This window comes from Carettochelys insculpta, chromosome 10, assembly GCF_033958435.1.
Source record: "Carettochelys insculpta isolate YL-2023 chromosome 10, ASM3395843v1, whole genome shotgun sequence".
NCBI lineage: Eukaryota > Metazoa > Chordata > Testudines > Carettochelyidae > Carettochelys > Carettochelys insculpta.
Window position 1 is genome coordinate 22,602,354 of NC_134146.1, and position 17,479 is coordinate 22,619,832.

The window sequence follows — 17,479 nt, forward strand, 5'->3', positions numbered from 1 at the left end:
AGTACCGTTGCTTCCATACTTATTACATGAATTGATGTGGTTTCTTTTTAAAATTGTATATCAGGGAGGGGAAATGTTTAAATGATCTGAACAAATCTGTGATTGGAAGATCTGATTTCCAAAGCACTATGAATCTTGGTTAGAACACGCATCTTCCCTTAAATAATCCCAACTATACCTATAAAATGACGGGGACTGATTTAGGCATAACTCCTCAAGAAAAAGATCTTTGAGTCATTGTGGATAGTTCTCTGAAAACATCAGCTCAATGTGCAGCAGCAGTCACAAAAGCAAACAGAATATTAGGAATGATTAAAAAAGGGACAGAGTAAGACAGAGGATATCTATTGCTTCTATATGAATCCATGGTACAACCACCTCATTAATACTGCACACAGATGTGGTCACCTCATCTCACAAAAGGTATATTGGCATTGGAAAAGATTCAGAAAAGGACAGCTAAAATTATTAGGGGTTTGGAACTGCTGCCATATGAGGAGAGATTAATAAGAACAGGAATTTTCTGTTTAGAAAAGAGGAAACTAAGTGGGGATATGATAGTGGTCTATAAGATCATGTCCAGTATGGGAAAAGTGAATAAGGAAAAGTTATTTATTTGCTCCCATAAGAACTGGGGGTCACCAAATGAAATTAAAGGGTCTGAGGTTTAAAGAAAGAAAAAGAAGGTTTTTTTCTTGCAGCACACGGTCGGCCTGTGGAACCTCTTGCCAGAGGATGTTGTAAAGACGAGGACTTTATCAAGGTTCAACAAAGAACCAGATAAATTCAGGGAGCTTAGGTCCATCAATGGCTATTAGTCAGAATGGGTAGGAATGGTGTCCCTAGCCTCTGTTTGTCAGAGGTTGCAAATGGATGACAGAAGAGGATTTATTATCTGCTCTGTTCACTCTGTCTGGGGAATCTGGCATTGCCACTGCTGAAAGACAGGACACTGGGCTAGGTGGACCTTGGGTCTGACCCAGTAGGGCTGTTCTTATGTGAGAAGGTACAAGTCTTTCAACATAATTGCACTTGCTCACCTAAGGGTTGAGTTTGATTTAAATTTCTGGAGTTTGACAAACCTGGAGAGGGGCCTTGGAATGCACGTGAGCCTCTTGTTAATCAAGTTGGCCTTTGGTCCTTGTAAAGCTAGCAGGTACCTGAATATTCCCTCACCCCTCCCCACATTGTCATTTTGCTCAGCCATCTGCTATTATCCAAAGCTTGTATCCAACTCTCCACACTAGCTAAGGGACAATTTCTTCCCACCAGACCATCAGCAGTTCCTAAGGGAATGATGAAGAGAATATGGAGCTGACACATTTGGAGGACAGGGAAAGCACATGGGACTTTTTTGCATGGAGGGGAGGGTTTGGAGTGGAGGGAGAGAGAACATCTTATTGAGAGAGAACCAGCTGCCTGGCATTTTGCTGACTGACATGGAACATTTGAGGGAGCCCACTGTTGGTGAAACACAGGCTGTTTTGCCATACATCAGACTACATATTTTGGCAGTTTGGTGAACAAATTGGAGAGCTGCGGAAGGCACAAGTAGTTGTGGAAAAGAAGAAAATTATTTTGTAAAATTGTCATCTGTGGAGGTGCATCTTCTTTGCTCCAAAAAAAGTTCCCTACCTCGGGAGAGGTGGATGACTCGCTAGATATCACTGGAACAGATTGTCTTTCCCAGAGACTATTATTAACGTTACTTACATGGCAGTTTGCATGGCACTGACAGATTTACAAGAAGTCACAGTCCTTGCCCGGACAATTTTACAATGTAAATTAGACAGATAACCCAATAAATAATTACAATGCACCATGACATACAGGGGAGGGAAGAGATGAGAGCACACAGTGGGAGAGGAGGACAGCTTTTGAAGGTTGTTATTTGTACAGTAAACAGACTGTTTTTAATAAATGTGGAACAAAATACTTTTGCTTATTTTAATATAATAGGCAGGTGACTAATTTTGATGATTATTATTGTGTGCCTGCAGGTAGGTTAGTTTCTCTATAACACATCTAAACTGACATGCAACCTTTCTGTGTTGCGACAGGAAAGAGCTGCATCCCCTGAGCCACTGATCTGAGCAATGCTACTCAACTACCGGCCTGCCCCATCTGCATATATGTGAACAGAGGAATACTTACATGGATAAAGACAAGATCCAATTCATCCAACTAACCACAGTGATCATAGCTTGACCCTATGCTACTCCCACAGGAGTATATGATCATTATATAGATAAACTGGCTAAATTCTGGTGTGTGTGTGTATAAACAATGTGAAACTGGTTCAAACGTTTGCCAGGCAGAAAAATCAGGGGGCATCAAAACCACATTTTGCTTTAAAATACAAAATTTCTGCATAATTCTCTCTCTTCAGCTATGAAGTTGATGATGTTAAGAAATGCCGGGGGGAATTGTGCCCCTAACTTCTTTGAGCTACTCTGAAAATCCCAGCCTTTGCTACTGAACTAAAATTATTTTATGAATCAATTCATTTTGAAACACAGACCCAGACCCTCAGAAATACTTAGATGGCTAATTCCCATTGCAGTCAGCAGCTCACTCTTGGACAGAAGCTATCTTTTCCTGGACAGTTTCTATCCAACTTTGTTCTGATGTTTCATGAAGGAAAGGACAGAAGGTGAAAGAGCTAATGAGGCTGGGATGAGCACGAAGATGCTCACATATATTCATACAATTAGAAAAAATTTACTATCGGCCACTAACCTGAGATCAGCCACTAACTCACAGGGGTGGTCTTGAGTGATGGGGGAAAAAAACCCATTGAAATTAATGGGACTGCTTATGTCAGTAAGGGCACACGAGAATCTGCCCTATGAATTTCCAGAAAACTAGATCAGGGAAGATATTTAGGGTTCCAAACTTCACCTGGGAAATAACTGTGCAACCATTATGTATTTTTCTCCTGATTTTAAGATTGTGCAATATTTTGTGTCACAAGATTGAATCAGGATATTCCTCATTGGCCCTGGCTTTTGCTACCACCTGCATTAGTTTGAAGTATGATGTTTTAAGAATTTTTTTTTCAAGTAAAAATGAAATGGTAGGAAGTCTGATAAGGCAGCCAGACACCTGAGGTCTATATCTAAATTGCAATGAACTCGGCTGACATTGTAGGAGATGAGAGATTAAAATAAATCAAAGTATCGAGGAAATGCAAAGCTCACATACAAGGTACAGATTCCAGCTTTTTATGTTTATATAACATATTTGTATGTTAGACCTGATTTTGTCTGCAAGCTTTGTATCTATGCCTCTTTGTTAAGGTTCCCATTTAGTTATCTTCAGGTGATATTTTACAGCAACAGTCTGACATGGAGGTTTGTTAATCAGACACTACTCTGTAAAAAAGCAAAGCACAAGCTATATATAGAATAAATTATAAGCAGCTATAAATTACAAGGCTATAATGCCACTGAGGTAGGAAGCTACCACCAGTGTTCTCACCCAGGAGAGCAGAAACTGGCCCAAAGAAAAGCATTCCCAGGCAATGGACCAGAGCAGCTCAAGAGCATATATTGTTAGAGGGATGTGGGTGGTACTCGGGGATGACCACTGGCTCAGTGGAGACTGATGCACTGGTCAGGGAACACCAGCATCTGGAAGAATGCCCAGCACAGGCTCACGCTCCGGGTAGGAGGAGTGAGACATGAGTGGGGGGCAGAGAATTTTCAGTGCAGTAGCTAACTAAAGCTTTTTCTGTTGTCCTTTTCTGTGCGGTAAATAAGATCTTCCAAAGAGGGTTTTTCAGTGCTAAAAAGGCATATGTAGATGTAGCTATGTCCTGGGTAAGAGGAAGCCTCACCTGCAGCATGGTGCTTGATGAGAAGGGAGTTGCCAGGAGACCTCTACATCAGCACTTCACCTCAGAAACAGCCAGAGAAGTGTTTGCTGGTTGTTTTAACAGTCCAGGGAGAATTCTGCAGTTGTTGCATTTGAAGCCATATTAAAATTCCTCCAGGACTGTTTGATAGACATGAGAGGCCACAGTGGTTGAAAGACAGTGGATATTTAGCCTCCTTACACAGAAGCAGTACCACTGACACTCTTCTTAAGAATAATTTTAACATTTTTCCTGTTTTGCCTCCTGGCAGAAAGTATCTGTGTCTCCAATAGCTTACAGATGTCTCTACGTCTTTCCGGGTCAGAGCCTTGAAAAGCATAACATAACCTCTGAGGAGGAATGCAACAACAATCAGCTCATTTACAGTCTCCCACAATTTTGATGTCAAGGAGCCAAAGGTAACCAGAAGGGATAGTTAATGGTATGAGATAAAAGGTGTCCTCAGCTAAACCTGTGCAATCATACTTGCAACTACAGGGTTGCAAGAATGAAACTGAAGAGATTTGGTCCATTACACTTAAGTCATTCCATATATTGGAATGAGCTCCAAATAGAAAGAGTAAATATATAAATGTTGATTTCCCTGTCCCTGATGTTGACATAAGTGTGTGTGTGCGCCCATGCACACATCCATCTCTTCACCCCCAGACAAGAGATCCCACCATTCTCTGCTGACAACTTGGATGAGTACCTTTCTTGCATTCATTTTGCTATCTGCCCTTCTGTGTCACAAGCATAGTAATGTAAGAGTTTCCAGGAAGGGGTTTGTTAAGTATTGAAGTCATGTTTAGCACTTTTGTGTAGTGAACAAGATTTTGACTAGAGCAGGAACTCTTTTCGTATTTCATTTTGTGTAGTCTCAAGCCCACTCTGTCAGCACTTGATAATAGTGAGTTTAAGGAACAGTACAGAAATGCACATTTAAGAATCGGGCCTGAATTAGAAATTTGGACCAACTCCCTTCCAAGAGTTTTGGAGAATACAGGATCTGCCCCTTCCAGCTTAGACCCAAACCCTAACAGATGGTTCTGAAGCAGAACACTGGATCCATACCCTGCTTGGTGGCTTGTAACCATCTCTACTGAGAATAATGAATATTGAAAAGTTCAGTGGTTAGCCATTGCCATCCTATTACTTTGCAGTGTTAAATAATTGTTACTGACCTGATCTGAAGCCATGTGAGCATTGGTGTGGTGCCCCCTCCAAAAATCCAGACAGTGAAAAACACAATAAGCAGTGTAGTGGTAAACATCATTTGCTTGGGCTGAGATTCTGTATCTTGAATAGCGAGTGCAAATGCTATTGCACCACGTAATCCTGAGAGAGAAAAGAGACAAACAAGGCAACTTAATATTCTCAGACATAAAACCATTTCGCTCTTTCCAGCCCCAGTCTGACTCCTTGTGAAAAACCTAAATAAATAGGCCTGAATAAGGAAGAAACAGGACACTCACCTCCCTCACGGCTGCTGCAACTGCTTCCACTATGCCCATGTCTTCTGCCCAAATAGGACATCAGAAGGCTCATGTGCTTTAGGGACTTAAATGTTATGACCTTCAGCAGTGGAGTTGGAGGAGTTTGTATCATGGAAGCCACTGAACAAAACTGTCAACGCCGTATCTGATAGAAACTACTTCAAGCCAGGGCAAGTTGCTGCACCCTCAGCATGCCAACTTCCAGCCCTTAGCGTCAAAGGGCTCTGCTGAACATATGTGGACTGAAGAACTTAATCTATTTTCACATCTATAACATATTTATTTAAAAAAAATCTGAAAACAACTAGCCTTCACTGAGGAATTAGGTAGTGTGAAAGCTCAGCTCACTTAAGAAAACTACAAGAAAAAAAGGAGAAAAATAAAAGCTATTTGTGCAACCAGAGGGGAGCTGTTCCCATTTCAAGTTTCTCAAGTGATTAAAAAAAATCTATTTTTACCATGATCTATTTCAAACAAATGACAAAGCAGATATTCTCTTTTTAAAGTCATACACACTAGAGACAAAACAGACTCTGAGCCTTCCAGTATCAGACCCTGAATCACATTAAATTGATGCAATGGTGTTCAACCCACACACAAATCAGCCTTGCCAGATTTCACAATGAAACCATCCTGATATTTACAGACTAGTCAGACATTTGTTTTACAGCCACAGATTTCTTTATGTCAGGAATAATCTCCAAAAGCCAGACTCTGACACCCCCATCCATGTAATCTTCTGTTGAACCCCACAGACTTCACTGGGACTATAGATGGAATTAAGTAGTAGTTAACAAGAGTGTGGCTATCAGAATGCGGATCATTGGGACATCTGTTTCTTGTTTGAGGCCATGTGAAATATGATCATGTAAAATAACTTTTGTAGTAGGAAAAAGCACAAGAAAAAAAGAATAATAAATAGTTTTTTGAGAAAGGTTTAAATGCCTGTAATAAAAATACGTAACAAATGCAGATGTTGAAATTTTACAACCAGTGTAAAATCTAGCCACCTACAGAAACTGAATAAATAGCAAAAGATACAAATGGAGGAAACTGCTAATTATGAGCCTAAAAAAGCCTCATAGAGTTGTAATAAGCACACAAATAGGACCTCATAGTAGCCGTGCCCACACTAGCAAAGCCTTTCAGAAGATAAACTGAAACCCAGGGCTCTTTCCAAAGAGCCCACGGAGTGTCAATGTACAAAACGTGCTCTTTTGTGAGTAGATCGAAAGAATGCAGTGCCTCTTTCGAAAGTGCTCCTCTGATCCTGGATCAGGAAGATCAGCCCATTTCCAAAGATTCTTTTGGAAGAAAACATGCGCAGATGCTCCGCGGGCCACTCTTCCGACAGAGGAGTCTGCCATTGCACCAGCGAGTAGGGGCGCAGAGACACCCTGGCCAGCAGAAACAGGGTTCTGTAATCTCCGTGTCCGGCCACCCTTAAAGCCGCACAGACCCAGAAACCCTGTGGCAGGAAGCTGAGAGCATACTAGCAGCGAAGCCACAGCCTGCTTGCAGCACGCCCTCACAGCTGTACCTGTGGACCTACAAACCCACCATGGCCAGCAGCTAACCTCCTCAGGATCCCCAGAGTTCACAGGAACCCAGCCAGGCTCCTAAGAAAAGGGTCCCCTCCTGGACTTATCCAGAGCTCCAGGACTTCCTGGGCCTATGGAAGGAGGAGGAAGTCCTCCGAGAGATGCGTGGCAAGTGGCTGAGTGTGGCCAATTCAGCTGCCTCGCCACTGGACTGGCTGCCTGGGGCCACCTTGCCTGTAAAAAATCAGCGATAAGGGGCTGTCGACAAAGGGGGCTTTTGCTGGAAGAACCACATCTGCACTGCTTGTTTTCTGGTGGCAGCAGCCTTCGCTGGCAGGGTGATCTCACATAAATATGCAAATTAGCCACATGAATGTGCAAATGAGAAGCAATTTGCATTTCCGAGACCCCTCCTTTGAATCAAGCTGGCAGCACTATGGCTCAGTGTAGATGCAGCCTAACTGGCTAGAGGTAGAGCCTCTGCAGAATAAGAATGCCAAAGAGGTGTTACTTTACAAGCTGATTGGCAGATTTGCTTGCACCAAAATACAAATTAATGACCAGCAGTGTGAGTTCTGTAATGCAGATCAGAAAAATTTATATCTTTTAACAGGAATAAACCAGAGGATCACCAGTCTTTACCACCCACAGGCAAACGGCCTTGTAGAGTGTGCAAATTGGACAATTCAAGGTCCCATGCTAACAGTGTTAGAAGGTGAACAAGAAGAATGGACAAAGGTGCTACAGGAGCCCTGTTTGCATTCTGAACATCACAGCATAAGTCAGCCGGTGTTACTCCTCGTTCACTTATGTATGCCACGAAGCCTCTGCTGTCCAGACATTGCCTACCCAATGATGACAGTGAAGATTTAAATGATGAGATTCCTGTTGATCCTGATTTAATGCAGTGTACTTTAAATGCCAGTGATGTCCAAGATCACTTGACCCACATCAAGCAGGTACAAAAAATTATAGAGGAGGAGGCTGCAAAGAACATTGTTAAGGCACAAGCAAGAGAAAAAATGGATTATGAAGAATGCTGTAAGTAGCAAGAAACCTTTAAAATTGGTCAAAAAGTACTCCTCTGCAATGTGCAAAGGGCAAGGAGGAAGGAGGATAAAGGCCAACTATCCTATCTGGACCCTTGTACAGCCATGGAAAAAATTCAAAGGGCTTGCATACCTCAGTAAATGAAAAAGGCAACACACTGCAGAAGAAACATCATGGCTCGAATCTAAAAGCTTTTTATGAGTGCAAAATCCCTCCCAAGATGAAAGAGCCTCCAAACTTTTCACAAACATCAGACTCCACAGACATTGACATATCATGCAGTGAGAACCGTGATGACATGCCCAACATTCCCATGCTTGCTACTACTTGTGGAAAAACATCACATCCTGCAGACCCTGACATCAGAATTAGGGGTGAGAGTCATGCTGACAAGCCCTTCACTCCCACCTCAGCTACTTGGCGAACAGCAGCCTGTAAAAAGCTGCAGATTCCAATTCCCTGACCAAACAAAGAGCTATGGAAGAAATCAGGAAAGTTGAGTCCACCAGATAATCCAGTCAAGATTACTGGTGATGGCAATTGCTTCTTCAGGGCTATCAGCAAAAAGATTGCATAGTCTAAAGACAACTGGTGGAGTCAGGGCTGCTGCTGTGAATATGATGAAATCTCCTGAATATCAAGAAGCTTTCGAAGCCTGGGTTGGTCTTACTGTGAAGAAGGATTTGCTCCAAAGCCAAATGAAGCAAGACAAAGTCTGGGGTACAGATGTTGTGCTCTTCGCTCTTGCCACAGTTCTTCAAACAGTCATAGCTGTCTATTACCAGCCATGAAGAGCAATGAGGAAGGACTGGTATTTTCACAGACCAGCAAAGGAGAATATTGACAGATTTGAGGCAATTGCACATGAGGAAAAGGAGCTTTGCATTTATTTATCCAATTCTGTAATATCCTCTTTTTCTCTGCATTTTCCTATGAAATAAATGAAAATGATGAAGAGCGTGAACAGTCATTTCTTTGTGTTATATATTTTGATTTGTGGCTTTTCTTTTGCCTTTGTTCATGGCTATAGTCCCTGCTGCCTAACTTTAGTGATTCTCACCTAAAAGGCACGACAAACTATATAGTGAAAGCTACCCGAGCACGACTAGCTATACAGTGATTTGTGCCCAGGTAAGCAGCACTATATACTGCTGGGTGCCTTCAGTCAGGAGACACTATATAGTGCAGCTTACCTGTAGTGCTCTGTGACTGGTCCCAATGGTGAGTAAATAACCTCTGATCATGGATGGAACAGATTTGAAAGGCAAGGTGCTCAGCATAAAGGACGCCTGAGCAGGAGGGCAGTCTATGACTGCATCTGTGAGGTGCATGCGGGACATATATAGGGCTCCGCGATAAATTGTAGCTCTTTCATTGACATCAAGGAGTGCAATTAGGCCAATTCTGAGCATTTTTTGAAACCCCAGGGTGCGTCTTTGGATAGTCTCAGCAACAGATACCAATAATGGTTTAACTGCAAGAGTAGACAGGAGCAGAGCATGTTCAATACTGGTCCAGAAACTCCGGGTGTACCTGGCTTATAACTTGTTTCTGTCCTACGAAGAAGTCAGTGATGGGACTAAAAGTCACTTCTCCTGCAACAGCTGCAATTCTCTAGATACAAGAACATGTCTGGTTAAGAGCAACAGCTTCTTATATTTTATTCCAGTTATTTAGCTACTCCAGTTTGCTTCTCCAGAAGTCCAATTAGCACTTGCAGCCGCTCTGTGAGAGGAATGAAAGCTTCTTATGTCTATCAGTTAGGAGCCAGCCAGAGTTGCAGTAGCTGTTATTTATTCTGCACCTGGGTGAAAGCTTTCACAGATGTGTGTATTGTCTGCACTCAATAAGCAAAGCTTCTTTTCACGTCATTTGCATCATTTGTCAATTCAAATGATTAAGGCCATGTCCACAGTAGCACTTCTATTGGCTAAACTTTTGCTCAGACACTCCTCTTGTCATCTGAAGAAGTTTAATACTCAAGTCACTCAGATTACAACATTTAATACACAGTTTATTGAAAGAAAGATCTCAACTCCCTTCCAAGAGATTTTACTTCTCAGAACTCAAACATTCAATGGGCAATATCACCCCTCCTTGTGATAAAGATCTGTTGAAGGCATTCTTAAAGGAAGCCTCTGCTGAGAGATTCCTCTCATGAACCCTTAAAGATTGGTATATGACACACAGACAACAGCTCGATAGTTCTGATGTTACCTGCCACACTTGCAGTCACCTGTCTCCCTGTCTGGTTGTTTGTGCATTGTATGCCTATTCACAGACTGAGCCACCAGCAAAAGAAGATACCTGCAAGGTAAACAGTCTGGGGTGTTCTGTATTAGGAATAAAGACAAAGAATGGGACTGGTAAAACTGAGTGGGCAAAGAAACACATGGGATCTTTTATGCAAAATGCAAGGGGACAGCATGTCTGTCTTCCAAAAAGTGGGCCACAGCCAAACCTGGATGTAAAGCTCTGGAAAGATTTGGGGTGAATGTTATTCTAAGAGCCATTAGAGTATCTAGATATTAAAGTCTAGACTCCAGAATGCATGTTATGATTCTATTTCATATGTAGGCATTTGTTTCCAATATCTCTGCTTGTTAAAGTAGAAAGTGCTTTGCTAAACATTTTTGTTTTCACTTTCAACAAATCTAAGTGCTGGGCACTAAGCAGAGCAGTGACATGAAGTGGAGTTGGTTAGATTGGGTGTACTGTTTCTCTGGAAGCACCATTTTGCCTTCAAATCCAACACACATTTCTTCTCTAATGTAAACTCATGGCAACAGTGTGCGTGTGCGTGTGTATGTGCGTGCATGTGTGCGTGCGTGCGTGTGTGTAAATGAGGATAACCTAGCAAAACAAGACACACTGTTATATGCTTTCTGTCCTCTGGGGAGCAGGTGAGAAAACTAACACTAAGGGTGTGTCTACACAGGCACAAATCTTCAAAATAGCCATGCTAATGGCCATTTCGAAGATTACTAATGAGGTGCTGAATTGAACATTCAGCACCTCATTAGCATTAGGACGCTTCGGGCTGTGGTGCTTCGAAAGCCCTGCTTTTGAAAGTGTGCGGCTCAGTGTGGTTACACAGGGGTCCTTTTCAAAAGGACCCCGCCCCATTCGAAATCCCCTTATCCTGCTCACTGATCGGAATAAGGCGGGTCCTTTGAAAGGGGAGGGTCCTTTCAAAAAGGACCCCCGTGTAGCCGCGCTGAGCTGCGTGCTTTCAAAAGTGGGGCTTTCGAAGCGCCGCAGCCGGAAGTGTCCTAATGCTAATGAGGCGCTGAATATTCAATTCAGCACCTCATTAGTAATCTTCGAATTATGGCTGTTTTGAAGATTTGTGCCCATGTAGACACAGCATAAGTGAGAGATGCGTAGTCACATGGCTTAATGCACTACTGCAAGCCACTCAGATACTATGATGATGAGTGCAGTATAGAAAACTATATAGAATAGGATAATCCTATTGGAATCAAGGGAAATCAACCAGATTACTTCAAGAATATCTTACTTTGTAATGTGCTTAAGGATGGCAGACTAAGACCTTTATGATTTGCTGTAGGGTTTGCAATTCTGAGGATCTGAGCCCCTAAAGGGCCATATAACAGTGTCCTTGGTGGGCTGGCCATTCTCAGGGTACACAGTAGTTGGGGGATTTGGTAGGGAAGCTCAGATCCACGTCTTCCACCAGGCTCCAGCCAAGGCACTAGGAGGATCAGCAGGGTTTGGCTTCTGAATTACGCTCTGTGGGTCACTTCCTACCACTGTTTTCCTCTGTCAGTTTCTAGTCCCAAAAAAAGTAGAATGACAAGAAACTAAACAGTGATCTCTAACTGGGCTAAGCACCTAATCTTATTTCCTCAGAGGGGCTTTTCCAGTTCTTCTGTCAGGAGCCTTGGGGGTAAGTCTGTCCTCCTCCTCAGCCTCTCCTTTCTGAGATGGTTGCTCCCTTTTTAACCCTGTCTCCAGCTGGGACATGCTCAGTGGTCACTTCTGCTCTATTTGTTTCGGGGGATAAAGAGACCACCTCACATCCTGAGCTGAGCAAGCAAAATCTGTACAATAAAATTTATGTGAGACAAAGGAAAATGGTGGCTCTGACTTCCTCACTGATTTAGAAAAATGCTTCAGAAATATGCATGGGGTATGGTTCCACTCTGAAAAGGAACTTTGTAAAAATGACTCTGTTGGTTCCATATTCCTCTCTCTCAGCAGTTAAATGAGGTCATATGCCATCTGAATTTTTCTTCTAATTGCCAAGCCTACAAACCTTCCTTGGAATCAATATTTCTGCACCAGGTATGTCTAGGAAAAAAGAGACTGTAACTGGGATTTAACAATTGTGTGGATGATGCAAAAATCAGAATAGAATTCAGACCCCACTCCAGAGCTGCATGGTTCTGCAGTACTGAAAGGAGTGAAAATCAGTACAATTTTAGTTTAGTAGGTAAAGCAATCAGATATCAGACTGAATACTCAGAAGGAGCAGGCCTATTGAATTAAAAATGACTATTTTTACACACTCACTTTTCAGAGTAAAAATGAATAGTTAAATTAGGGAGTGTTGTGGGAGGCATTTGGCTGGAGAGTGGGTATCTGTGAAGCACACCACCCACTCTCAGAAAGCTACAGTATGTTAAATTAATTTCTTTCCTTGTAATGTAAGCATACTACTTGGTATAGTTTGGGTGGCTAACACTGAAATATATTTTTCTCAAAATAGGAAAGGATATTGAGAGATGTGGATGGACAATAGGTTTTGAGATGGGTAATGTAAGCGACAGATTTCTTAAGTTATTCTGATTTATAAGTAAGTGTGACAGGACACTGGTAAAGAAAGGGTTAAAAACAGCCCTGGGGGAGGGCTGTCTGGGGAACCAATCAGGCACCATTATTGTGGCAGCCAATCACAGTGCAGAATGACTGTATAAAGGAGATGGCTGGCCAGGGTGATACACTCTTGTTCCAGCCCTGGAGAGAGAGGAACTGGGCTGTCAGCTAGAGTTCGGTATCATAGACAGTGATGCTGGGGAAAGGCAGGGAGAGCCAGGGGAGCTCTGGCCAGGTATGTCCCAGGATGCAGAGGTCTGAGAGAAGGCCTGAGGGTACTTGAGCAGCAGAAAGGCAGCCAGGGAAGCAGAAGTCAGCAGGTCCAACCTTTTGCCACTGATGAGTGGCCATTTCAGACTGCAGTTTGCCCCTGAGGTAAGGGGATAGATGGTCACTGAGCTCAGGGGGTCTAGGAGAACTGGGGTTCCAAAGGGAAAGGAGAACCCCAGAGTGTGTGTAACTGCAGTGGGGCAGTAGCCTGAAGGAGGGGCTGTGTGGTTAGCAAGGGATGCAGGTCCTGATATGAGGTGGAGAACAAATGGATAGGCAAGAGCAGGTAAGACACTAGCCAGTAGAAGGTGCTACAAAGGCTGGAAAAGCTAATTCCCATGTGACCAGCAGGACACACCACAGTGGTGAGTTGTCCCCATTACAATAACTAAAATCTTTACTATACGCTTACACACAAAGCACCTTAATGAGCATGGAACTATACAAAACCTGTATATTGACTTCAATGGGCTTTGAAACAGCATGCATATGCATACCTAGACCTTCTGTCTCCTTGCCAGAAAATAATAACTTTCTATGTCTTTATTCTATATCAGGTGTTAACAAATACAGATACAAAGGTACAGTGAAACTTACCTGAAAACATCATCATGTGTTGAAAGTTCCTGGGAATCTTTTGTTTCCGACCCAAATTCAGAATGAAAGAAAGTGGATATATGTTGCATGCTCTTGCTATGAAAATTGCCACCTATAATGTTAAATGTGAGATGCTGAGGAAAATGAGGGGTGACGGGGAACAGGAAAACTGAGCTAACATACATTCTCCCACTTAGTATCTTGAGCATGAAGTTAGAATAAACACAACATTAAATTCCTGTTGAGTATAATTAATCATTTCAGATTTTAGATAGCCAGCCATAATCTTGTCAGCTTCGTTATGGACCCATGCAATGGCACAGGTTGGCTCTCTTCAGACTTCTTAGTTTAGAACAGGGGTAAAAGTAACTTACAGATCCTTACAGGTACTCTCCTATTGCAATCTGGGTCTCTGCCAGCTCTTTAAATAATTCCTTGCTGCCTTTTGCCACAGCCCAGCCTGCTCTTGCTGGACCGGCGCACCAGGGCAGACCTACCTACTTTCACCTATGGTTTTGAACTCCTTGTATCTTATACATATTCACTCTGCATTAAATCACCATATATGGCTACATCTTCAGCTCTTTGGTAAAATGCAAACCATAAATCATTCCAATGGAAATGGCATTATCTTCTTCAACAGCAGCTGATGGTGTACAGACAAACTTTTGAACAGGATTACCACCTTCTTTCCTCACAATTCATGTCTCTCATTTTTTCCCCTTGACTTTAGAAAAGAGGTTTTATATTATCCCTTTGTCTATTTAATGCAAGAAGTTGCCTAATTACATATTTTAGAACATTGCAGAAAAAATTATAACTGATGCTATATTGAAAACTCTGCTATCAGGCAGTTCCTTCCTGCCTTCCCCTTATGTAGTCTAGTGTTCAGTTATACTAATAAGAGCCTGAGCCAGGCTGTGAATGAAAGAGACGACACACCTGCGTGTCTGGAAACATTGTCTTTAAAATTCAGGAGCAAGCTCAGTGCCCCAGGAGAGTACACACAACAACAGCAGTTACTACACTTGTAGATCACATAGCCCATATACTTCCATCTAGCATGGCCTTGTTAGCTTAGTAGCATCACTTGTTGGCCCACAGGAAGAGAGATTCACCCTGTGCCACTGTCATCTCTAGCAGTCCTCTGTTGCTTAGGTTAGGGGCAGTCACTTTACACTTGCCCCGGGTAGTTTTGTGGGTACCAGCTCCTTAAGTTCTTCCCGCACCCTAAAATAATATGTACTAGGAGAGCCATAATTTGGCTCTTGGTGTCAATTTGGAAGTTACGTATAAAATAGAATGCAGTGGAGGAAGCAAACAGTGAAGTCTCTGCTTGTGACACTACAGCAATTCATCAAAAAGTGACAAGCAAAGGGCTCTTGTTTTCGGGGTGGGGGGTGAGGGAAGAGTCACTGTGTGGTGTTCCAGACTCAACTGATGGTAACACCACCTGGATGACAGCAACATTAACTGCAGCTCCATGTATGAAAAAAGAATATTAGAAATGAGAGCTTTGCCTTCAGCTTTGTGCATTGCAATGGGTCTGCAAAATGCTGCAGCACATTCCAACAAATCTTCTCCTTCGGTCTGTTAAGCTAGTTACAGAAAGGGACATATTAAACAAATCCTATTGCCTGCCTTCCACTTCAGTATGAGCCCTACAAACAATTTATTTTTACCATTTAAAAAACCCTTTTGTTTACTCAATTTTGCTTTTTTCACCCACAAAAGTCATTTTTGAAGACACTTAAAAGTAAAGGATACAACTGCTCCAAATATAAAGAGAGCATTAAATATGTGATTTTGGAATGTAAATAGTGCAAGCCCCATATAACAGAAGATGACATTCTCAGCCAAGAAATTCATGAACTCGAACAACTGAAAGAGGAAAAAAAAAGAACTATTATTATGACTCATATCTGTAAGTGGCCTCATCTCATAGTTCACATTAACTTGGAAAACAGGCACAATCGATTAAAAGAACACTGACAACTTGAAATCCAGTCTTTCTGAAGAGTTTCATTGGTTTGTTTACTGTGTTTCTTTGGCAATGTCAGTAGTTTTACAAAGACCTTGTCTTGTATTTCTACGTGCTTTTTCCACTTTAGCGCTGTATGAAAGTCCCACGCAAACAGGGAAAACTGGTCTAACTAAAGACACAGTCAAACTTAATTAAAGGAAGCAATGGAACCAAGACACTTCGCTTTAGGCTGACTTGGATTTGAATTGGGCCCTGGCCTATATAAGTGAATAGAGTGAATTGATACTGTGGCTGTGGCCACACTTGGCCAAAACTTCGCAAGGGCCATGCTAATGGCCAAATTGAAGAATACTAATGAGGCACTGAAATGAATATTCAGTGCCTCATTAGCATGCTGCCAGCCATTGTGTTTTGGAAGTGCCACTTTCAAACGCATGAGGTTCCTTTCCGAAAGAACCTCACACATTTTGAAATACCCTTATTCCTCTCAGCTGAGGAAACTTTCAAAGTGCCATGGCCAGCAGCATGCTAATGAGGCGCTGAATATTCATTTCAGCGCCTCATTAGTATTCTTTGATTTGGCCATTAGCATGGCCATTTCGAAGTTTTGGCTACGTGTGGCCACAGCCAGTGAAACTGACTATGCCTAATGAGCAATCAAATGTGCATACATGCACACACATGCAAAAGAAAGCTTTCACCCTAATTTCATTCAGTTATAGCAATCCTATGTGTTACTTGGGGCAATAAAATTTCAGATAAAAGCGTGATTTTTAAGATGATGAACTTAAAAATAAGATTATCCAAGATAAAATCTCAAGAATCTTATAAATTGGATCAGGTAGTCAAATTCTCATTTCAAACCAATCTGTTTAAGGAATCATTTAACCAAGTCACACAAAATGACAGTAATTTAATTGTTGTAACATGGCTTTTTTTTTTCTGCGAAACAGACCAATAAATCTATTTGTCTTGAAGGAATGGTCCTAAGGGTATCAGAAGACAATTAGTTTGGAAGAGAAAATATAAAACATAAATCTTTAGTCTGCTTCTATACCTGGAGAATCTACACATAGCAGAGAATCACAGGGTTGAAAGAGACCTCAGGAGGTCATCAAGTCCAACCCCTGCTCAAAGCATCCCGAAAGCAACAACAGATTACAGAAGAAGAGAAAGTTACATGCACATTTTCTTCAGTGTATGCTCCTTTAGTGGCCATGGGGGCTCTGTGTGGGATTGGGATTCAGTGGTAGCAAATCTAGTGCAGAATCAGGGCCCACTGCACCATTAAGATTGTTAGTACGCAGATATTTCTCTTTACATCTTAATTGGGATTTATGTATTTTTGTAATATGTTGGTGGGTCTAAACGTAAATATAAAACTCTGAATGAGGATTAACAAAGGCAAAACATTTAAAAGAAATATGGAGGCAAAGGGCCGTATATATGCAATGTCACAGTGCAAGATGTCCTCGCATTCAGTGGTAGCACTGTCAGTGACATTGAGCACATATTCTATGTTCCATATTCAATGCTACATCATTCAAGCAAATATCATCACCCATATACTAACAGAGAGCACAGTTCCTATTACAAAAATAAGAAACCTCTGTGTTTTGGTCAAAATGAATTACAGTAGTAAAAAACTGGAGACAGGGCCAAATCAAAACTGTGAGTCCAAAAAACCTCAGGCACTGGAAGAGATTGTATCCATAACAAAGCCTTAGGGCCCAGACCCATTACTTTTCTTTACCTTTGTTCTTTCATTTATTTTGGGGACATGATTCTGCTTCTCTCCAGCAAAGATCTCTGCCATGTACCTCATTTCCTTGATATTTTATTTATG

The 17,479-nt window shown here is 41.9% G+C and overlaps 1 protein-coding gene across 3 annotated transcripts in view; it reads right to left on the minus strand.

Annotated features, from left to right (window-relative positions):
• Nucleotides 1-17,479, minus strand: part of SLC9A9 (solute carrier family 9 member A9) — a 325,761-nt gene that overhangs the window by 127,007 nt on the left and 181,275 nt on the right. For all 3 annotated transcript variants that reach the window (XR_012646757.1, XM_075003792.1, XM_075003793.1), the window contains exons 10-12: nt 15,417-15,530; nt 13,650-13,761; nt 5,041-5,194 (exon numbers count right to left, since the gene is read on the minus strand). Coding sequence is in view for 2 of the 3 variants with exons in the window: in XM_075003792.1 (XP_074859893.1) it covers nt 5,041-5,194; nt 13,650-13,761; nt 15,417-15,530 (380 nt within the window). In the remaining variant the exon portion in view is untranslated. The remainder of the gene's footprint in view (nt 1-5,040; nt 5,195-13,649; nt 13,762-15,416; nt 15,531-17,479) is intronic.